Genomic DNA, 23,604 nt, shown 5'->3' on the forward strand with positions numbered 1-23,604 from the left:
CCTTCGCAGAATCACTTACCAAGTCAGGCTACCTGGGGAGGGGCACAATAATCTGTATTTTTTTTTTTTTTTTGAGACCGAGTCTTGTTCTGTGACCCAGGCTGGAGTGCAGTAGCATGATTTCGGCTCACTGCAATCTCTGCCTCCTGGTTCAAGGGATTCTCCCACCTCAGCCTCCCGAGTAGCTGGGATTACAAATGTGCACCACCATGACTGGCTAATTTTTGTATTTTTAGTAGAGACAGAGCTTCACCATGTTGGCCAGGCTGGTCTCGAACTCCTGACCTCAAGTGATCCGCCCTCAGCCTCCCAAAGTGCTGGGATTATAGGCATGAGTCACCGTGCCCAGCCGAGAATCTGTATTTTTAACAAATGCCCAGGTAAGTCTAAGTTCCTCTGAGGCCCACGACCTCAGGGAAGATGAGGACATTTGTTTCCCACTGACTCTTAGGAAATGTATGGGCTGAATGACCTAAGTCTGACTAGAAAATGGAAAAGTTTCATGAAGGTATAGTAAGCTCTGCTATTACAACATATTCCCTGGTCACCTTCCAGTTTTGTCCCCTCTGTCACATGAGAACAAACATTCCATTAAATACAAAGGCAGGAGGGAAAGTTATGCAACATATTCTCTGAGTGACATCCCTAGGTCCCAATACGGTTCCAGAATTTCCAGTATCAAGTTTAGCAGAGTGCTTCTGAAGATTACTTCGCATTTTAGTTTTATAAATCGGAGGGCTGGATTCTTACCAGAAGACTATAATCAGCTATTGGACCAAAAGTGTGTGGAGCAGAAAACACAAGAGAAAAAATACTCTTATCTTGGGATTCAAAGCACCAAAGAGAAACCGTTTGGTAAAATCTGGGCCAATTTGAAGCTATTGCTCCTTAAGGAGATAATGGTGGATCTGGGCTTTCAACACAAAGGAATATTTGATATCCTATTATGATGGTTAATTTTATGTGTCAGTTTGTATGGGCCATGTTGCCTAGGCAGTTGGTCAGAATTTATTCTGGGCCAGGTGAGGTGGCTCACGCCTGTAATCCCAGCACTTTGAGAGGCTGAGGCAGGCGGATCACGAGGTCAGGAGATAAGACCATCCTGACTAACATGGTGAAACCCTGTCTCCACTAAAACTACAAAAAAATTAGCTGGGCATGGTGGTGGGTGCCTGTAGTCCCAGCTACTCGGGAAGCTGAGGCGGGAGAATGGTGTGAACCTGGGAGGCAGAGCTTGCAGTGAGCCAAGATCACACCACTGTACTCCAGCCTAGGGGACAGAGCAAGACTCCGTCTCAGTTAAAAAAAAAAAAAAAAAAAATTCTGGATCTTTCTGTGAAGGTGTTTTTTGGATGAGATTAACATTTTAACTGTTGAACTTTAAGTAAAGCAGATAACCCTCCATAATGTGGATGGGCCTCATCCAATCAGTTGAAGGCCTGAACAGAACAGAGATGCCCACCCCTCAGCAAGATGGAACTCTGCTAGCAGATGGCCTCTGGACTCAGACTGCTGCTCTTCCTTGAGTCTCCAGCCTGCAAGCGTACCCTGCAGATTTTGGACTTGCAAAGCTTCTGCAATTACGTGAGCCAATTCCTTAAAATTAAATCTCTCTCTCTCAATATATATATATATCTCCTGTTGGTTCTGTTTCTCTGGAAACCCTGAATAATGCACTTATTGATGTACTAATTATTTCCAATTCTGATTGAATGTTAGGCTTTGTAGCATCAAGACTAAACCACAGGTCCTTAATTCTCTGCCTGTCCCCAGCTCTACTGAAACTCCACTTAACTGAGGACCAAACCCAATGACCTGTAGTATATGTGCCCTGTCACTCTGGCACCTGTTTGTTGGCAGGAAGGCTTATGGGGTACCTGTATAAACTGGCCATAAAAATATGGGACAATAAGTTGTGGAAAGCCACAAGAGACCTCTGAGGAGGAAAGCCTTCTTATCGCCATTATGTTCCCATGCTCTGAGCGAGACCTGCTCTCTTATCCATAAACACTGTGTTCAAGGAGAAAGACACTCCTTTGAAGCATTGGAATGTGGTCAGACGTGCAGGCTCCTAGTTAAGCCTACTCCCACTAGCTACTCTCCGATAAGTTAAAGATATGCTGTTTGAGTACAAAGGACATTAATTTAAAACATCACTGCTATAGATTACGTGTATGATGCACTGCCTCCCTTTCACCGTTTTGCCCTGAACATCTGCTTCTTAGATCTAAGTGACTGTACTCAGTAAATAGTGTGGAGACCAGAGCTTGGCACCTTTTGCAGCCTCCATTTTGCAATTGGCCCCCTGGCCCCCACTATTTATGCACTCTTAACCTGTCTCTTCTCATTCCTTCATTGCCACTGGACTTTGGGTACCCTCCAGGTGGTATTGATGCTGGTCCCCAACACCTGTTCTTCTTGATGTACAGAAGTGTCCTGGTGGGCTGTGAAGGAGAAACAGGTGTGTTCCCAGATAGTGAATCCCACAGGGTGGTTGAGTGGGACTTGCACTGCCAGCACCTCTGGTGGTGGCCACCAGCAGACCAACCCTAGTCAGGACCCATCTAAGCAAGTGAAGCCTGACCTATGGTCCCTGCAGATGCCAAGTGGGATGAGCAAGTGGGATGTCAAGGACAGGGAGCCAGAGAAGGTGCTGGAGAAGTGTTGATGTGTCAGCTCAGGGTAAGACAGGTGGAGGTGGGAAGGTGGTGGGGAGGCAGGGTTGGGGCTCTGAGCAGGGGCAGGGCCAGGCAGTCATCCCAGGTCTCGTATTTGTGGCTGATTTGGCCTATAGCAGCAGAGCAGAGACGCTGTGCTTCCGATAGGAAAAAGGAAGAAGAGGGAACTTACCTTCTTTTCTCTTACATTCCACTGGTGAGAGTTGGCCCCTTGGGAGTGAACCTCTGCTCACTTCAGAGGAACATCAGCCAGCCCTTTTAGGGGCTACCAGGGAGCAAAATGCTATGCTTTGCTTTGTGGTGGTTTTTCCAAATCTGGAAATGGTAGAAGGAGCCAGAACTTCAAGGTGGGAGGAGGCAGCCAAGCAAGACAGTCCAGCTGTTCTGGGTGGGGTAGGCAGCTTCTGAAATCTGAAATGGTTCACAATGATCCCCACCTCCTGGGGTTTTGTTGTTGTTGAGATGGAGTCTCACTCTGTCGCCCAGGCTGGAGTGCAGTGGCACGATAGCTCACTGCAACCTCCGCCTCCCAGGTTCAATGAATTCTCCTGCCTCAGCCTCCTGAGTAGCTGGGATTGCAGGCATGTGTCACTGTGACAGGCTAACTTTCACATTTTTAGTAGAGATGGGGTTTCACCATGTTGGCCAGGCTGGTCTGGAACTCCTGACTTCAAGTGATCTACCTGCCTCGGCCTCCCAAAGTGCTGGGATTACAGGCATAAGCCACCAAGTTCAGCCCTCACCTCCTGTTCTTCATGCCCCATGTGATATTGGGGGGACCTGCCCCAGATAATTTAACATAGGTTCTTTTCTATTTCCCTAAGAGTTGGCCAGTCTGAGAAATAAAGGGAAAGAGTACAAAAGAGAGAAATTTTAAAGCTGGGTGTCTGGAGGAGACATCACATGTTGGCAGGTTCTGTGATGCCCCACAAGCCGCAAAACCAGCAAGTTTTTATTAATGATTTTCAAAGAGGAGGGAGTGTATGAATAGGGTGTGGGTCACAGAGATCACATGCTTCACAAGTAATAAAATATTACAAGGCAAATGGCGGCAGGGTGAGATCACAGGACTGGGGCGAAATTAAAATTGCTAATGAAGTTTTGGGCACGCATTGTCATTGATAACATCTTATCAGGAGACAGGGTTTGAGAGCAGACAACCTGTCTGACTAAAATTTACTAGGCGGGAATTTCCCCATCCTAATAGGCCTGGGAGTGCTACGGAAGACCGGGGCTTATTTCATCCCTTACCTACAACCATAAAAGACAGACATGCCCAGAGCGGCCATTTAGGACACCTACCCCTAGGAACGCATTCTCTTTCTCAGGGCTGTTCCTTGCTGAGAAGAATTCAGCGGTATTTCTCCTATTTGCTTTTGAAAGAAGAGAAATATGACTCTGTTCTGCCCAGCTCTCAGGCAGCCAGACCTAATGGTTATCTCCCTTGTTCCCTGAACATCACAGTTATCCTGTTCTTTTTCTCCTGGTGCCCAGATTTCATATTGATTAAACAATTTGTGCAGTTAACACAATCATCACAGGGTCCTGAGGTGACACACATCCTCAGCTTACGACAATGATGGGATTAAAAGATTAAAGACAGCCATAGGAAATCATGAGTATTGATTAGGGAAGTGATAAATGTCCATGAAATCTTCACAATTTTTGTTCAGAGATTTCAGTAAAGACAGGCATAAGAAATTATAAAAGTATTAATTTGGGGAACTAATAAATGTTCATGAAATCTTCACAATTTATGTTCTTCTGCCATGACTTCAGCTGGTCCCTCCGTTCAGGGTCCCTGACTCCCTGCAACAGTGTGATCCCTTCTTGAGTGTGGGCTGGTCCTAGTGATATACTACTAATGAAGAGAATACTGCAAAAGTGAAGGACTGTCTCTTCTGAGATTAGGTTATAAAAGACTGTGACTTCATCTCACTGGCACACATACTCCTTTGGCTTCTCTGATGAAGCCACCCATCACATTGTGGAATGCTCTACAGGGAAGCCCATGTGACAGGGAGCTAAGAGAGGCCTCTGGCTAACAGCTCTGAGGAACTGAATACTGTTAACAGTGACATGTGTAAGCTTTCGCTCTTCCTCAGTTTAGCCTTGGTATGACTGTAGTTCCAACTGACACATTAAATGCAGCCTGATGAGTGACCCAAAGCTGGAAAAAACAGGCCAGATTGCCGATCCACGGATACTCTGAGATAAAAAGCTACTATCTGTGCAGTACTAATACAAGTACTAATATTATCTGTGCTTATACTATTACAAGCAACTCATCAACTGCAGGCACAGGATAATCGGGGATCCCAGTGGAGTTGGAAGGCTGTGGTGGCAGGAGTGGCTTCAGGGCAAGGGGTGAGCACCTGAGAGCCTAGTGCTGGCCCTGAGAGACTCTGACAAGGTTCATAAGACCTGTGTGCTATATCAGCCAAGTCCCACATTCTCAGAGGCATCACAGCATGGTAGAAAGATAATGTACTCTGTGGTCAGAAAGAAATGAGTTCAGCTCTGTCTGAGGTGACTGGATTCAAGTTGCTTAAGCTATTTGAATCATTTCTATCGCAGTTTTCTTCTCTGTGAAGTGGGAATAATACCTCCTATTGAGAGGATTGACTGAGCTACACATGTAGCAATGCTTCTGACATACAGGGGCTCGTAACACATGGTCTTTATTTTGATGATTATAGACTGTCGTCTTTGGTAAGCTTGAACAATTTATCTTGCTGAAACTCTTTCCAATAGACATTTACTTGACTTGATGCTTCTGAGACAACACCCCTGTTTCTTCTCCTATCTTTCTGGCTACCCCTTTTTCTTTTGGTGACTTTTATTTTCCTAACTACATTTTTATTGCTTGTTTTCTTCAAGAATCCATAATGGGGCTCATTTTCTTCCTCTTCATATTCTTCCTGAGCAATCTTATCTCTAGTGGAATCATTTTTTTCCCTCTTCCAAGTCCCTGCTGGTCATAAAATGGGAACACACACCACCAACACTTTCACCCATTTAGAAGCACCCATTTGGGAGGAGTAATATTTCATCCTTCTCCACATCTCTAACCTGTCTTATATCCAAGAGTGGGAGTGACTTAACTTTTTGGTGAGACTGGAAAAAAGGGTTCACTATATAACTCTAGCCCATGGTTTGCTAGAGTTCTTTCTGTCTCTCTCAGCTGGGCATTGTCCAGCTATTTTGTCTGAATTGAGCAGATAAGTTCAAAGTGGTTTAAAATGAAAGAACTATAGAGTCTGAATAAATATTGTTGACCCAAGTGCTTTAAGAATTCAAAGTGTAAGACTGGTATTTACTATTTCATTTCAGATAAGGAAGATTAAATACAGTTTTATTTTTAATCTCCTAAGGTTATAACCTATAATATTAACACTATGTAAACCTTAAGTCTTATTCAAATGTTTGTTATAGGAAATTGTGTCGGCTCACTAAAGTTATACATTTTATTTATCATAGGAAATTAAATTTACTCACCAACCTTTTGATAATTAACCCATGACTATGACTTCATTGATCTTACTAAAATTGACCTTATCTACATTTAAACTCTGTAAATTCTCTTTAGATAGGAAACTATCTCAAACTCTTAGTTTAGATTTTTTTCTTGCTGATTGTATAGTTAAAATTAAATGCCAAATCTCATATTTTTACACTTCCAAATGAGGTCCCAGTCTACTCTTTCCAACAATAAGGAATATATTTTGATTCTTATTTGACTTTTTTTCTTATTTCTTGATTGATTCTGAATCTAGAAAGGAAGGATATAACAAACTGGTCCTTTTGAACCCTAATAAAAGCCGGGTATTCACTGGGGATTTGCTTTCATTGTAAATGCCAATTGTAGTCAGCGTTGTGAGAAGGGAATAGATAATACCATTTAATTCTAGCACAGGTAGCTAACAACATTTCAGAAAAGACCCTGCTTTTCTTAAAGCGCTGAATTGGCTTTAGCCTTATCAGTCTGTGTAACCTTATTAATGCTTGTAATTTTGGTCCTGTTAGACCCTTGATTACTTACTATATTGAGATTGTGAACGTGAGGATCATATTTTCTCATATACCACTTTGCCGTTATACTTGCACTTCTCTCTATTTATAATACCCAGTTCTTAAATGCCACATAGCCCATGGCTCAGTGTTTTCTGCTCAAATCCTGGCTCCTCGAGGCTTCGTCTCCTGACCCTTCCTCTCCCCTGTGTTTCAAAGCTTGATTTAGTGCTTTATCTGAGCTTGTTTCTCCTGAGATATATATCTGTGGAGCTGATGGCAGTGTTGTGATTAAAACGTACACAAATTCTTTCTGTTTTTGCTAAATAGATTATGAGTTCCTCGGGTGCAGAGATCATGGTTTTCATTTAAGTAACGTTAGTGCTTAGTATGCGGTCAATGAATGTTTACTAAAAATAAATAAAATGAATAAACACACTCTGTTAAGTATAGTGACCAATTGTTCTAGCTATGGATTAGTACCAACTTATAACTTTATCCTAATATAATTATTAACAGTATCCCCTTTCACTCTCAAAGGTGTTCCAGTTTGGAGGATAAATTCTAGGTCCCCTTATTCATAAGGATTCTTGGGGGAGGTATAGAGCTGAATTGCTTTTTTTTTTTTTTTTGCATCTAAGAGGATAATGTTCTCAGATTTTCTAGGAAGCAGAGACAGTTATTCTTATAAATTATAATAACAAAAATATCTCAATGATAATTTTCTTGCCTACAAAATGAAACTAGCTAACTGTTTCACAGATCTCTGTGAGAATATGTGTATTAGTTCACTATGGCTGCCACAACAAAATACCACAGTCTGTGTTGCTTAAACAACAGGCTTTATTTTCTCACAGTTCTGTAGGCTGGAAGTCCAAGATCAAGTTGTCTGCAGGTTTGGTTTTTCAAGGCCTCTCTGGAGGCTCACAGATGGCTGCCTTCTTGCTGCATCCTCACATGGCCTTTTCTCTGTGTGTACATCCTTGGTGTCTCTTCCTTGTTTTGTAAAGACACTAGTTATACTTAAAGTCCTGCTCTTATAACCTCATTTAACCTTCATTACCACCTTTAAAGTCCCTTATCTCCAAACACAGTCACATTGGGGGTTGAGAAGTCAATATACAATTTTGGGGAACACAATTCAGTCCATAATATGCATATGTAAATATATGGTGTGTGAATTTTTATGTCCACACCTACCAATCCATATACAAAAAATCATTTTGAAAATAACCCGATGAGGACCTTTCTGTTTTGAACAGAATAATATAAATGGGTGGTAGAAAACTTTTTTTTTTTTGAGACAGAGTCTCACTTGTCACTCAGGCTGGAGTGCACTGGCATGATCTCAGCTCATTGCAACCTCCACCTCCTGGATTCAAGTGATTCTCCTGCCTCAGCCTCCCGAGTACCTGGGATTACAGGCATGTGCCACCACGCCTGGTTAATTTTTGTGTTTTTCATAGAGACGGGGTTTCACCATGTTGGCCATGTTGGTCTCGAACTCCTGACTTCAAGTGATCTGCCTTTCTTGGCCTCCCAAAGTGCTAGGATTGCAGGCATGAGTTGCTGTGCCCAACCCTTTTTATTCAATCTCATATTATCAGATTATTTTGTCTGAGCTTTAAAAACAAATTTATTACTCTATAACAGATAATAATAATTTACTCATTTAAAATAATGCATACAATTTCTAGACTGGGCACAGTGCCTCACACCTGTAATCCCAGCACTCTGAGAGGCTGAGGTGGGTGGATCACTTGAGGCCAGGAGTTCAAGACCAGTCTGGCCAATGTGGCAAAACCTCGTCTCTACTAAAAATACAAAAAAATTAGCTGGGCGTGGTGGTGGACTCCTGTAATCCCAGTTACTTGGGAGGCTGAGGCAGGAGAATTGCTTGAACTGGGGAGGCGGAGGTTGCAGTGAATCGAAATTGGCCACTGCACTCCAGCCTGGGTGACAGAATGAGACTTCATTTCAAAACAACAACAACAACAACAACAACAACGACGACGGCAAAAAAAAAAAAACCCCAAAAAACCATACAACCTCTAGACCTTGGCAAGAGCAGTCCTTGTCAGGCTACCATGCTTCAGAGGCCTGCTAGACCCCTTTTTTCTGTGGGGTGAGAAGTCCATACAACCAAAAGGACATGTGGGTGACTAGATCTCTGGGATTTCTGCTCAAGCATTCTCAAGATGTATCTGGGAACTCTTTTGGCCTCCTTTGAGTCTCCAACCTCCTGAGTGTGGTCTGTACCACTGGTAGGGCAGCACAGGCGATTGTTGCTTAAGAAGAAGAGTTCTGCTTCCTTCCTAACTACCATACTCTGGTGTGGAACTGGAAGGGATCCTAGCTAATTATGAGGCTATATAATTGATAAAACAATAAATAGAACCAATTTTAGTTGATGGTTTATTGACTTGATTTTATACCTTTCAAATGTTTAAATCTATGCTGTATGAGTCTTCATTTGTATTCTTGCTCCAGGCTCCACAAATGTTAGGAGTTAACTTTTTATTTTTTTGAGACGGAGTCTCACTCTGTAGCCCAGGCTGGAGGACAGTGGCACCATCTCAGCTTATTGCAGCCTCCACCTCCCGGGTTCAAGCAATTCTTCTGCCTCAGCCCCTTGAGTAGCTGGGATTACAGGTGTGCCCCACCACGCCTGGTTAATTTTTGTATTTTTAGTACAGATGAGGTTTTGCCATGTTGGCCAGGCTGGATTTGAACCCCTGACCTCAAGTAATCTGTCCACCTTGGCCTCCCAAAGTGCTGAGGTTGTAGGCGTGAGCCACCCTGCAAGGCCCGGGGTGAAACTTTTAAATAAGCATTTATTATTTACCATTCACAATGCCAAGTGTCATTTATCATTTGATCTATACAACAGATAATTGGTAGGTCCTATTGCTGATCTCAGTTTACAGAAATGAAACTGTGACCAAAGTCAACCCTGCTCAAAGAAGCAGAGTTGGGCCTGAAATGGAGCTCTGAGAATGAACTTAGCCCCTCTACCCTACTCTAGGGCCATTCAAAGAATGATGGTAATTCTCATTCATTTTGAAGGACATAAAACATGAACTCATTGACCACAAATAGTGAGTTTGTCTGAAGATAATAATTGTCTGGGAATCTGCAACAAATTGTTCAGATTCCAAAATCTGCATTTTCAGACATAAGACTTATAAAAACTGCATGCATTATTCTGTGACTAGTTCTGCCTTAAGTGGTGTAACTGCACAATGGAAAGAGTGGGTAATCTTATTCAAATGAAAGTTTCTTCAAATAATGGAGCAAATGACTTGCAGGAATCTACATGAAACTGAAAAGAAGTAGCTCCCTATCACTTACCAAGGAGTGTTGAAAGGTATGGGGGCAGGTAGTTTTCCTGCTCATCTTGAAATGAAATGATAGTGGTCGAGATTTCCACCAACACAAACATATTTTTGCTTCTCTTTTTTTTGAATGTACACTACTGGCAGGCAGGATTCACACTGTGTCTTTAAGTGCGGAACGTTAGAACACATCTTTACCTACACATATACTAGAACTGTCGTCCAATTTAGAACAGAGTGTTCTTCCTTTGCTCCTTATTGGGCCCTCGTAGAAACTTCAAGGTCTGTAAGCAAGGTCAGTTTAGTGCCTGCTTTTTTGCCTATCATGTTTATGTTTGTTCCCAATAAGACTGGTTTGTAATTTGGAGAATGACATCTTTTTTTGGTTCTTCACATGACCACGAATGCCCCAAGCTCCTGATAATTTGTAAACCACAAGATACAGCAGCTGAAATGGATTAGTTTAATAATAAACATAAACACAGGGAACAGTCTGGTCCATTATGCAAATTTCTCACATGAAATAGTGGTCTTAATAATGGCAAGGTTTCAATCCTAGCTGCTTTCCCAATTTACTTACTTCAAGAACTTCTTTGTATGTGATTTAAAAATTCCAACTTATTTCCAGGATACTTCAGTCCCTTTAAAATTATTCTGCTTGCCCTTTACTTTAGCTTTCATAGTATTGCTGAGTAGCTACCCAAGCAAAGCAGGGGGACATCTTGAATCAGAGGTGGAATCTGCAATGGAAGGATCTGTGTTATCTCAATCCTCTAAGTGAGGAAAGGGGAAGTATTTAGAGTAGGCTGAAGGGCTAAGGGGACCGTGAAAGTACCTGTTGGAGGTAAAGTTAGGGTGGAGAAGCCAGCCAAATTCCAGACACTGCCTATTAGGCACACCCCCAATCCCTCCTTGAGGCATCTACATCTCATACGCATCTAAAATTCAACATGAGCAAACCTGAACTCCTTATTTTGTCTTACTCAAAACAGTCTCTCCCCCCATCTCAGTTTATGGTAACTTCTTCCTTCTAATTAATCAGCCCAAACATCAGGAAATCGTCTTTGGCTGCTTTTTTTTTTCTTACATATATTTATAAAAATCTATTAACTCTGCCTTTCAAATATACCTAGAATTCAACAACTTCTTGTCCTCCCCCAGCTTGGTCTTAACCACAAGCACCTGCGGACCTGGATGATTGAGGTAGAGTTTCCATCACCTCTGTTTCCATCATTTCTGCTTCCATCATCTCATTCACGTCATGTATGGTAAAATCCAAGTCTCTCCTTCACCTCTGACTTTGTCTCCTACTTCTCCCTCCTTTAGCCTTGCTGATCCTCTTGCGATTTTTCAAATGCTCCAGGTGTGTTCCTGTTTCAGAGCCTTTGCCCCTGCTGAAGTGCTCTCCATGTCTTTGCTCAGATAGCATTTTATTTTAAAGGAGATGATTTTATTCAGATTATTGCAATAGGAAAAAGGTTCATGAATAAGGAACATCTCAAAAAAGGGAAAGGGGCCTATGGCTTTACAGAGGTAGAGGAATATGTGAGTCATGACAAAGGGTAGAGGTGAGTCCTATCTACAAGAACAGGGTGATCCTTTGCAGTTAGTCATATCCCAGAACATAAAGGGTGGGGAATTTCTCAACCACTACTGCTTTCCAGGAGGACAGGCCTCTAATAAAATTCAACATCCTTATTCCCTTCAGTTATCAGCTGTCATTAAACAATGCAGAGGAGGTTATAAACCTCCTGAGTAGGTGACACAGGTCTAAAAAACAATCTCATTGGCACTGTGCTTGTATAACCATTTGAACCCTCTGTTGGAAGGTGGTGGCAAAGAGTAGTTGTTTGTAGGTCTGGGAGGTCACCTTAAAAGACCTCTTCTCATTTGCAGCCATACCTGGGGGTAGATGACGGTGCACTGGCTGTCATACACTGGCACTTTGCTGCAGACTAGCAGATCTCGTGACTACACCTAACACAGCTTCCTACAGCTGCACATCTCTCAAAGTGGCAGAAATGGACATGTTCATTACAGACGTAAAGACAGAGGCTTGGTGGGAGTAAACAGGGATCTCAAAGTGAGGCCTGGCCCTATAGAGATATGTCAGTTTCATCTTTTCCAGCATCATTAGCTCTAGGTAGCGCTAATGTTTCCACTTAAGGAAAATTTATTCCACAATGATAATTAATTGTATGATAATGAGATTACAGAGATTATAGCAGGTATGCCCAATGAGACCTTTATACTGGCTTATCACAAAGGATACACATGAAAAGATGCATAGAGTGACGTGTGGGAGAAAGGGCATGGAGCTTCCACCCTCCAGGAGCCTCCACATGTTCAGCTATATAGAAGCTCCTTCAGTGGCGTTTTCTAAGTGAGGGACTCTCTGACTGCCTTGGTTTTAGCTGGGCACAACACTCCTCATTCCCTCCACTGTTATTTTTCTTCATTGCAATTATCTTCTGAGTAATTTTAATTATTTCTTTCATTTATTTGTTGCCCCCACTAGAATGTAAATTTCATGACAGTAGGGATTTTCACTTATTTTATTCACTGATACAGCCTCAGCAACTAGAACAATATCTGGCCTATAGTAGGTGCTTAACAAATGAATAACTGAAGATGTGAATGAACTGTACTGAAATATAACTATGGCCTCTTAAGCATGGAGAACAACAGCCATGCACAGATGGGTGCCTGGGTATCAGAATATGTCTACAGTTAAACACCAATATGAACAAATGAAAATCATTTTGTATAATTTGGTGACTTTTTTTTTTCTGTGTTTATCATGCTTCTCTTTCTGTAACAGGGATAACAAAGATTGACCAGATGAGATTTTAGAGGTAAAGCTGAGATTTGTAGGTAAAACTTAATTTCATCTATAATTTCTGAGTCAAACCTTAGATCATTAAGACAGATTCAAATAGATGCAGTGGGAAGCCTTGGAAGTTTTTTTCAGGGTATATGTGAACAAGTCTGTATGTGAAAACATTGTGGGTGGTGGTGCTGGTATTGCTGGATTGGGGTGAAAATGCTCATTTGTAAACTTCTGTGATCATCTCTGATTGGAAAAGTAGCACCATTCTCAGCTGCTCCATCCTCCTGGTGGGTCTCGTAATGGCCCCAAGGAATCATAGATGTTAGAAGATGGTGGAAGAATAGAAAGGCTGTGAAGGACCCAAAGAGGTTCCACTCAACTTACACATTAATAAAATGGCCATCGTTTCTTCTTTTTCCCTTTTTGATTTAAAATACTATAGCTGCCATTTTTCAAAAGTTTTTCCTTTTAGTTTCTTTACAGCTTATTACTTGCCTGGATTTTCCATAAATATTTTACATGCTGAGGGACATAGTGTTTAAGTCCTGTGATTCTCCTGTGCCTAAATCAAGTTTCTAAATTATGTCATATGTTGGGAACTGCAGCCAGGAGTTAAAACTTGGCAGTTTAAAAACCTGGATTCAGTACAGGCTTCCACTATCCCTTGGAATCATTCAATATGACCTCTTGATGGGTGGGGGGCTCTCTTTTTCTCTCCCTGTTTTTGTAGTTCCTAGGGATTTCAAAGTTGGAGGACAGAGAAATACAGAACTGAAGATGTACTTTATTTGGAATATGTGTGATTTTACTTCTGCACATTTCAGATGTGTGCTACTTTTTAATGTGTGTGACCTATGAGAAGCTATAAATATGTCAAGGAAAAAAGTACATATATATAAATGTGTGCATGCTGTTTCTTTTAAGTTTTGGCTTTAGAATACAAAATATATTATTGTCTTTTGTCTTCATGTGGCAGAATATAGTTCCTTTTGTTACTCGGCCATAGGTTCCCAATGGAAGAAGGTTAATGACAAAGAATCCAAGAAGACGATTTTTTTTTTTTTAAAAAAAACCTCTTTTGTTTGATATTTTTATTATAATGGAATTAGGAAAATCTCTTAATAAAAATATTTGTTGGTGGAAAAATCATAGTAACGGTAAACCTCCAAATATCTATTTGTAGACCATCAAAGCATAAGCACATCCATATGGTAGGATAACCAGTGTCTCCCTTCACGTCTACTCTTTTTTTTTTTTCCCTTTTTGACAGTCTTGCTCTGTCACCCAGGCTGGAGTGCAGTGGTGCGATCTCAGCTCACTGCAACCTCTGTCTCTCAGGTTCAAGAGATTCTCCTGCCTCAGCCTCATGGGTAGCTGGGACTACAAGGCATCCACCACCACGCATGGCTACTTTTTGTATTTTTTAGTAGAGATGAGGTTTCACCATGCTGCCCAGGCTTGTCTCAAACTCCTGACCTCAGCTGATCCGTCTGCCTTGGCCTCCCAAAGTGCTGGCATTACAGGCGTGAGCCACTGTGCCTGGACATGTATACTCTTTTCAAAATTTTCTTGTTTTACCCTCCCCAAAACAGAGACATTGAACAGTAGTTAGAATGGCCATCTCCCAATGTGTAAAAAAACTGCACTCTCCAATGGGTGAACAAAGTAAAGAGCAGTAACTTAGAATTCGGCTGAGGAAGTCACTGTGGAGCCTTAAGGGGTGAGGTCTCCCAATATCGCAGTGATGTGTCTTCAACTTATATCACCCTTTAGTGGAAAAACATAATGTAATTTTTGTGAAATGAGATTCATCTCTTGGCATGACTAGTAACAGCATTCACTGCATTTCACATTCTTCTTTTATGAACTGTGAAGACAATGAATGGTATCTAGAAGAAAAATGGAACACCTATATTTTGTTTTACAAAGCTAACAGTAGTTTTAAATCTGCAACTTCATTATACAACAACTATGCCACAACCTTTTCAAATGGCAAGAATATAAAAATATTTCAGAATAAGTACATACTGAATAAAAGCACTGAAAAATATCTTGCTAGATAGAGGTAAGCTTGGAAAAGTTACTACCAAAGTTAAATATTTTTCCTTTATATAAACTATACTCAAAAATAGCTTTATGAGACTGATTTCTGGAAAGGGCTTAATAGCTAAGAAACAAATACCTTAACTAACAAGGGTGGATAGAAAGAAACAAAGAAGCTTCCTACCCCCAACATTTGGACTTATTAAGATTTCTTCAGTATTATAGTACTAATATATCCCTTAATGGCAGAATGCGGTAATCATGGAATTAATTATTGCTGAAGTAGTTTTCAAATGAAAAAAATAAAAAAATAAATGAAACCTGATATAATCTGACCAAACATGTGGCAATTTACAATTTCAAGGTTATTTTACAAAATGCCTACATTTACACAATAGGCTCCTGGCAGCATTTTCAGACAAATGTTCTTTTAATTTATCCTGACATGCTGTAAGTGAATAAATTACACTATTTAAAGAATTAAAAGGGAAATGAGTTTTCCTTTATCTTGCATCAGAGAAATAAAAAGAAGGTGCAAAAAGATTGAGAGGAAGCGCATACACACACACATAATTCAGAGAAACAGATGGGGGTTAGGGAGGGTCAGTGATCACAGAACCTCACACAGTGTGCTCTCCAAGGGTAAAAGTCAACTGCTTATAGCCATTTCACAAGTATTTTAAACAACAATGTTTTATAGTCAAACCCTTCAATGCTTGCAGTCTTATTTGAATCAGCCCAGCTATTAGTCAGTGGAAGAAGTCACAATACCAAGTTCTGACAGTTGCAGTACTAGATACTGTACCACAAGTCATTAGAAAAAGAAAAATGAAAGAATACATTTCCTCTTCATACAAAACAATTATTTTAGAATAAAAACATTGAAAAAAGTTATGTCATGAAATAAAATTTACTTGCAAAGGAATATCATGTAACAAATGACTTTAAGTTGACCAGCAAAAAATTGGGGAGATTTTTATTTCCTAGTGAATCAGCAAGGCATTTTTTGGTGGTTGTTTAAAAAAGTATCATTTCCTTACAGAAACGGTTTTGTTTTTAGTGAACTTGTAAAACATAAAAGCTCCCATTTCAAAATATGAACAAAATCGCAGATCATATAGGTGTTTACAGTGATTACATTTATCTAAACAATGTACATACATGTTCAGTTGTAAGATGTTAACTAAATTTCTGTGACAAATATGGTTGTTGTTGTTGTTTTTATAATACTGAAAACATGATAAAGTTAGTGTAGAATTCTAAAGATTATCTGGTAGTTACTAAGATTTTCTTATGTCTTCACAGGTAAGCAGGCAGTATCTTTCCTATTCTCAAAACTGGAATTTTTGGTTGCTACCAGATCAGCTGGCTTGCAAACAAGAAGCCAACCATTTTAAGAATGCTTTTAGTGTGAACAATTTGCAGACTCCAGGGATGGAGAAACCCTAAAAATGCTCAATTGTAAGCATTTACAACCTTCACAGCTGTGGCTGAAGACTGTTCTTCTGAAATGAGATCTCAAAGCAGTCTAGTTCAAAATAAAAGGTTTTAACAAAAAAATTGGCATATGGACAATGTCTCCACCAATTCGTGTGTGTCAACCATTTAGTTAATTTTTCTACTTGAATAAATGCAATAGAAAACCAGACACCATGTTTCACTACCTCAGTTAATATTCACAATTACAGCGGCTACGCCTTGGGATACAGCATCACCCACGCTCCCCAGAGTCAGTTTATATTGAAATAAAGTTTTTTACACCAAGTAAATGGTTGTCCACAGCCACTAGCTAGTGTGCCTATGAACTACAATTTCTAGATGTGGGGAGAAACAAATGCTGCTCGAATCATCTGCTCTGATTCTTCTGTTCCTCATTCATGCTTAGTTTTCTTTCACATTATTCTTGTTTTTTTCAGTTTGCTTGCCTGTCTGGGTTTGGGCCTGCCGACCCTGCCCACTGGAAGAGGCTGCCTGCTGTGCTGCTTTCTGCTTTAACATCGTCCAATCAAATGTGTAGTCATATTGGTGGTTCAGGGTCCTGAAAAGAATGCGGAATAGCTGCCTCAGATACATGTAATCTGGGACTTCCTCAAAGCGCAGCCCACGACAGTAGTTCAAGTACATGGCGAATTCTGCAGGAAACCCCTTACATAAAACTTCAACAGGGGTGGACATCTTCTTCTCACTAATTTTTTCATATTTTTGTTTTTTTGTTATAGCCTTTAGTCCTTGCCACGGCAGGCTGGTTCTATTAAAATACATGAAAACGTAGCCTAAGGATTCCATGTCATCTCGGCGGCTCTGCTCAATACCAAGATGTGCATTGATGCTGGCATATCGGACAGTGCCAATGAGGTGTTTATCTTCTCTGTACGGTATGTGTTGCCTGGTCCTGTTGTCTCTGTACTTTTTGGCCAAACCAAAATCAATAAGGAACAACTTATTACAGTGGCGCCCAGTACCCATCAGGAAGTTATCTGGTTTAATGTCTCGGTGTAGAAAATTCTTTGTATGCACGTATTCAATTCTGCTGATCATCTGGTCGGCTAACATAAGTACAGTTTTCATGGTGAACCTTCTTGAACAGAAATTAAAGAGGTCTTCGAGGCTGGGTCCCAGAAGGTCCATGACTAGCACATTGCTGTCTTTTTCCTGACCATACCAGTGCATGTGGGGGATGCCAACCCCACCTTGAAGAATCGTGTAGAGTTTGCTCTCATACAACAACTGGGGGTGCTTGGCCTTCTGAGATTCCAGCTTCACTGCTACTTCCTCGCCGTTGGTGGTGGTGATCCCCAGATAAACGTCTCCGAAGGAGCCAGACCCGATCTTCCGCACCAGTTTGTATTTCCCTCCCACAACGAGTTCGGCCTTGGAGCCGCTGTTGTTTGCCATCCTGAGAGGCAAAGATGGAGGCTGGGCTCTGCCCTGACCCCTCTAGGGGAGGATGGAGGCCTCCGGGCCCGCCAGCCCCACAAGCCTGAGGGTGAGGGCTGCTGGAAATGGCCACCGAGGCCTCTCCGGGTGTTACAGGGCCTGGAGTCAGTCTGATCCCCAGGGCACACCAGGGTTTCCGCCAGGCCACAGTTTTCGAGGGTTTCTCAAGGTTGCCAGGCTGGGCCACCACCTCTTTCTGGGTGGCAGTCGCTGCCTCGCTGTCGCGGCGACGTCGCGGGCTGAGAAAGGGGGCACAGGGAGTTGCGGCAGCGATACCGCTGCCACCGCTGCCAACGGCTGTGGGCCCGAGGGCCCGGTTACGCCGCCGGCGCCGCCATCTTGTTCCTCCGCCTCAGCCAACCACAAATCGAGAATTTTTGGAGACGCTATTAATGTTTGAGTCCTCTCTTAGGTGTTCCACTCATCTTATTCCATTTAACACGAACTTGCTAGTCGTGTAAGATAGCTGTTATTTTCCCTGATTCGTTGGGTAAGAAAGGCTAAGTCTCAGGTAAGAGGCCTAAGGTTGCAAGACATTGCGGGCCAGCTGGAATTCAAAACTGCCTAGGCTTCTGTAACTCGAAGCTTACCTTCTTTCAACTTAGTTGTGCAGAAATGGGAGGCTTTTATAACAAAGATTTTCTTGTTTTCGGGCCTAGTCATTGTCCCACCTGCTTCCCTAGCCATCATGTCTCCCTGGGTTAATGCCAGTCGGGGTGCCACCCCTTGGGCTTTTTCTCTGTGGTCTCAGTGGTTGCTTCTTTATTGAGTTTAGTCAACAAGAGTTACTTACTGCTAGTTAAATTGAAGTGTGTGTGTGTGTGTGTGTGTGTGTGTTTTAAGCGATCCTTTTGAAATTTTTTCAGAGAGTGCTTTGAATTTAAATAGGATTCCACAGAGACGTTCTGGCAAAACTGACTAAATGAAGGATTCAAGTAAAATTTAACCAAAATAGAGAGAAGAAACAGATGCCGGCAGTTCTGAGCATTTTCTCGGAAGAATTGGGGCCAAAACTAGCAGAAAAAGCGGTACCATTTCAATATTTTTATGAAAGTTCACATCACAAATAACAAAACCTGTGCGATTATTTTGTTTTATGAGGATATGGGATAGGAACTGAGTATAATCCTAACGGGGCAGTAGCAACGAATTTGGGGACCAATGGCAGAAGGGCAGGAGAGAGAGGTGCAGCTTTGAAAGTAGGTATTCCCACTTTACTGTCTCACATAAGTTAGTGCTGTTTCTAACTTTTCTGACCTGCATCAATCTATAGCGAGAGTAGGAGCTACTTTGAGACATAGACGGGCACAGAACATTATAAAGTGCTTTAAAACATTTTTAAAGTTCGCTTAAGACAAATATTTGAGGTGGGTGGCACAGTGTATTACTTGGCTTTGCAGCAGGAACAACTCGCAAATCTCAGTGACTTACAATGACAAAGTTTATTTATCATTCAGGTTTTATGTAAGCTGTAGATCAGCTGCATCTCTGCTTCCTGTGTCCTCTTTGTTCTAGAATGCTGGCTGAAAGAGCAGCCTCCTTAGGAGCATGCTGTTCTCATAATAAAAGGAGTGGCAAATGTCACATTCCACTGGGCAAAACACATCACATGGCCAGGCCCAAAGACAGTGGGGTGAAAATACATACTCCTCCCACAGGTGGATAGTAATACAGTATACTGCTGGCATATTTTATTATTGTGATTGTACTTCTCATTTTATACAAGTGGAAATCAAGGCATAGAGAGGTTAGATGAATTGCCCAAGACCACACTACAGATAAGTGTTGGAGGCCAATTTGAAACTGAAGTCTGGCCCAAGGCAGTTACTTTTTATACTGTACCAACTAGAATGGCATTTCTTTCATTTACTCATCCAACTTTGTCAAAATTTGCATGGAGAACAATTTCCCTTCTAATAACCTAGAACAAAATTTATATTGTTAACCCAATGCCCATTACGCTTCCTTCCCTTTCAGTCTTCCAGTCAATAGCTTCAACATGAACCCTGAAATTCAAATAATCTCTATGTGAAAGAAGTCGCTATTCAAAAAAGATACAGATAACCCATACTTGGACAAAAGCTTGAATTAAAAAATCCCCTTTCAATACTGGAACAAGAAGAGTTTAATGATAATTTATTAATTGTTTACTAAGTCCCATACTTCTTTGTATCAGTTAAATAAAGGCACTGTCTACAAAGAAAGTCAAGTGTAACTTATAATGGTGGTTGGGTGAACCTTCACTTACAGGGAAGTTGTGAGCATCTCCAGGGTGGGGAGGATCAGTGACTGAAGTGGTGATATGACCCTGAATAGCTTCCAATCCAGTCTCCCATGAATTCTCTTACCACAAGCCAGTGGGGCTGCTGATTTTTCCCCGAACACATACTCCTTGCATTTTTTTTCATCTTTGGGTCTTGGCTTATGGTGTTGCTTCCTCAGCCTGAAATGCTTCCAGCTTGCTTTATCTTTCACATCACCCAGGTCTAATCCTAATATCAGGGCTCTTCCCTAAATGCTGTTTGCTCCATGAAACTTTTTCCAATCTCCTCAACCAAATTTAAATACTCTTTTTTAAACCCAAGCAACACTTTGCTTAAACTCTTGCATCCCCTCCCACCCTTTTGTCCAATATTTTTCCCTAAAAGATGGGCAACAAATAGTTTATAAAATGGAAGTAAATTGAACTACTGTATTTGATAAAGTTTTCTGGACAGTGTGTGGGATTGATGCATTATTTATTTATTCATTCACTCAACAAATAGTTACTGAATGCCTCCTATTTGCAGGGCATGAGTGACTCACCAAAGGTGGCATAGATAGGAGGGAATGATGGATTCAGAATGGAAATCCAGGATAGCCTGGCTCCAAAGCCAGTACTTTTAACCCCTACATAGATATCAACAGCTAGAGGCCGGCCCCTGAACGCTGGGTGGCTTCACTGTTGAGAATATATTAGTTCTCTTCTTTCTCTTAGTTGTATAAAGTATTTTACCAATGCATTTTAAAGCTATGATTTAGCCTTGGTTTCAAAATTGCCTCTAAAATAATTTCTATTAATACAAGATGACCCCAGTAAAAATAAAATAACGTATTCTGGGCAGGATTGTACTGGGTAGTATTGTACTGTCTAACAGCCAATTCAGGTTTTGTCGGTCCTGAACTTTATACAATTTTTTTTGTGGCCTTCTTTAAGAAAAACAACAACAATAATAACAACAGCAACAACAAACAGGCATGAAATATTTAACTTAGGAAAAGAAATCATTACAATTTACTTGACTGTTAGAGGTTCAAGTCTCTTTTTTTATCCCCTAAGCTATCTTGACACAATTGACCAGAAATTCTTATGTAGAAATGTTCCCACAATGCAATCTGACTTCTCCTCCCCACGTGAAATACTTCACAACTCCTGTCCACTCCTAACACTTAGAAGGGACCTTGCAAAGGAGGCTTTATTCACTTCCCTGTAAGTCCACATCTGCTTTTGGCAATTAAGAAATGATACTCAAATGGCATTGGTTTTAGTCTCATATGAATTTTGGGGTTAATTTTCTGGGCTTCTTGATGTCCTTTCCCAGGAAATGGAGACACTTTAGTAGAAAGGTCATTTGAGACACAAAAATTTCTAAGCAAAAAAAAATTTTTTTTGGCTGTCAAATTGGGTCAGCAGTTGTCATTACAGAAACCATTTGGCGTGAATATCATCTCCTTTTGGAACTATTTAAATAGAATACAAAATAAGTGAAAATATGTTCTTAAATAAATAATGCTGTCACTAAGGGATTTACTGAAGTTTATGTGGCTCAAACACTATGTTCAGAATAACATTACCCAGAATCAATCACTTCAGTTTTTAAAAGATCCTGGAGATCACTAACTTTATAGAAGGATTTAAGTCATTTTTTCCTCAAAGTTTTCTGGAAGTATTGGCACTGCAAAGACAATGAGACATATTGGAAATGAGGCTATTTGGTGTAGTATCAAAAACCACAGCAGAGGGCGTCATTGTAATGTGCTGGAGTTTTCTTCATGAAAGAATATTTTCTACATGGCTCTGCATCTTTCTGTTCACTCATTTTGGAACTCACTCATTTTCCAGATATTTCTGGAAAAAAGAAAACACTTTTAAATACCAATTTTACTATATTGAGAATGTAGGGTGCAATTTTAGCCTTAAAAATCATTACTTTTTTTGTTTGGTTCCCATGAAATTATTGCAATTTTGGCACCTTTCTAGACTTCCTTCCAGAGCAGTGAGGAGTGTGTAACCTGTTTTGCTTTTTCTTGCAGATAGTCACTTTATTAAGACCATTCAAGTTGTTGGCAGATCATTATGTGAACACATTCATTAACTTTGTTACTTTATTTAAAGATCAGAAAAATTACATGAGAACAGTTCATAACATAATATCACACTTACTGCATCTTCCAGTTCCTTTCAGCTAATTGTGCTTAAGTTCTAACAGCTATCCCCTCTAATACAAAGAGAAAGCTGTAAATTGTAATTATGTCAGACGCTTAAAATGAATGAGTCTGAGTATAAATGATCCATTAATTTAGGTTGCTTTAATTATCTTATAGATTCATCTTGTGATTAGTTTGACTGTGATTAGGGTGAACAATGGATTGGAAAATAAAAGGATTGGCTGAACTACAGTTTAGTGCATCCTGAATGTGCATACACAGGCTTGCACTTAATCCCGGTGAAATTCCTTTTTGACAATTTTGTCTAAGAGAGAGCATCTACAGCAGAGTACAAATATTTTTTATAACTCTGGGTTCTGCAGTCAAATATATTTATTTTTCAAGTCTCAATCTGGTTCCTTATAATTAAGTTCACAGAGATATTTAATTTTATCCAATCATCATACACTCTTTCTAACAGTACATGTCTAGCATCCTTTTTTTAAAAAAAAAAAAAAACAGTAGTCCTAATGATCTGTCAGAAAAGACATATTTTTGAGATAAAGGAGTTTCTAAATAATGAATTATTATTTAGTACCAGCTTTTGGAATCCTTACATTTTAAGGAACTTGAATAATTTAAATATTAGATAATGTAACTCCTCATAAAAACACTGTCTAGACAAGGGCCAATATTGCATTGAGATTGGATGAACATTTTATTTTGCATATAATTGTTGTTTACAAAACAAAATACTAATAATAATGGCAACCAGTTAGACAATTTAGAACATGTCTTACTATTTACCTTCATGATAAAATATTGTATGTTTTAATTTTTTTCTTATAAAATATTATACAATAATAAAACTGGACAGTATAGTCTAAAACAACCATTTCAGTGCTCTTGAAATTCACCAAAGACATACAACAAATTGAGAAGCAATTATCCACACAAAAAAATGCTAAATGTAAGTTAGTGGGAGCAATGGGAGTCTATGGCATTCTTATCTGGGGCTTCTCCTTTCCATGTCTTCTGTACCCCATTTGCAAGATGGATCTGTTGAGAAGTTTATGAGGGCACTGCTGAACATGAAAACCAGCAGCTTCCCTGCCAAAGGGGGATCATTTAGTTTGGTGCACAGTGTGGAAAAACTTCACACCTAGGGGTGTTGTCAGTAGAAATAGCGACCTTTGTGGCAAATGAAAGGAAAAGACTAGCTGTTTAGGTAGTTCTCCATGTATCTATGGGGGAGACTATGAGAGAATCCAAATAACCCACTTATCTTTGGCTAAGTGTGAGACAGGCCACAGAGGAGATGTCACCAGAAGGCCTGGTGAGAAGTAAAAGCCAAAGTCAACTT

General features: G+C 40.5%; 2 protein-coding genes across 2 annotated transcripts in view; one reads left to right on the forward strand and one right to left on the reverse strand.

Moving 5' to 3' along the window:
• Nucleotides 1-23,604, forward strand: part of LOC140711435 (uncharacterized) — a 354,739-nt gene that overhangs the window by 18,523 nt on the left and 312,612 nt on the right. The gene's annotated exons all lie outside the window — the stretch shown is intronic.
• CSNK1A1L (casein kinase 1 alpha 1 like) lies at nt 15,780-18,248 on the reverse strand. The gene has a single exon (XM_007960189.3). The coding sequence runs from the start codon at nt 17,790-17,792 to the stop codon at nt 16,779-16,781; it is 1,014 nt and encodes a 337-aa protein (XP_007958380.3). The 5' UTR covers nt 17,793-18,248; the 3' UTR covers nt 15,780-16,778.

Source organism: Chlorocebus sabaeus, chromosome 3 (genome assembly GCF_047675955.1).
Source record: "Chlorocebus sabaeus isolate Y175 chromosome 3, mChlSab1.0.hap1, whole genome shotgun sequence".
Taxonomy (NCBI): domain Eukaryota; kingdom Metazoa; phylum Chordata; class Mammalia; order Primates; family Cercopithecidae; genus Chlorocebus; species Chlorocebus sabaeus.

What these genes read in the sequence shown, in the direction of transcription:
- CSNK1A1L (XM_007960189.3), bottom strand. Translation starts at nt 17,792, where the DNA reads ATGGCAAACAACAGCGGCTCCAAGGCCGAACTCGTTGTGGGAGGGAAA.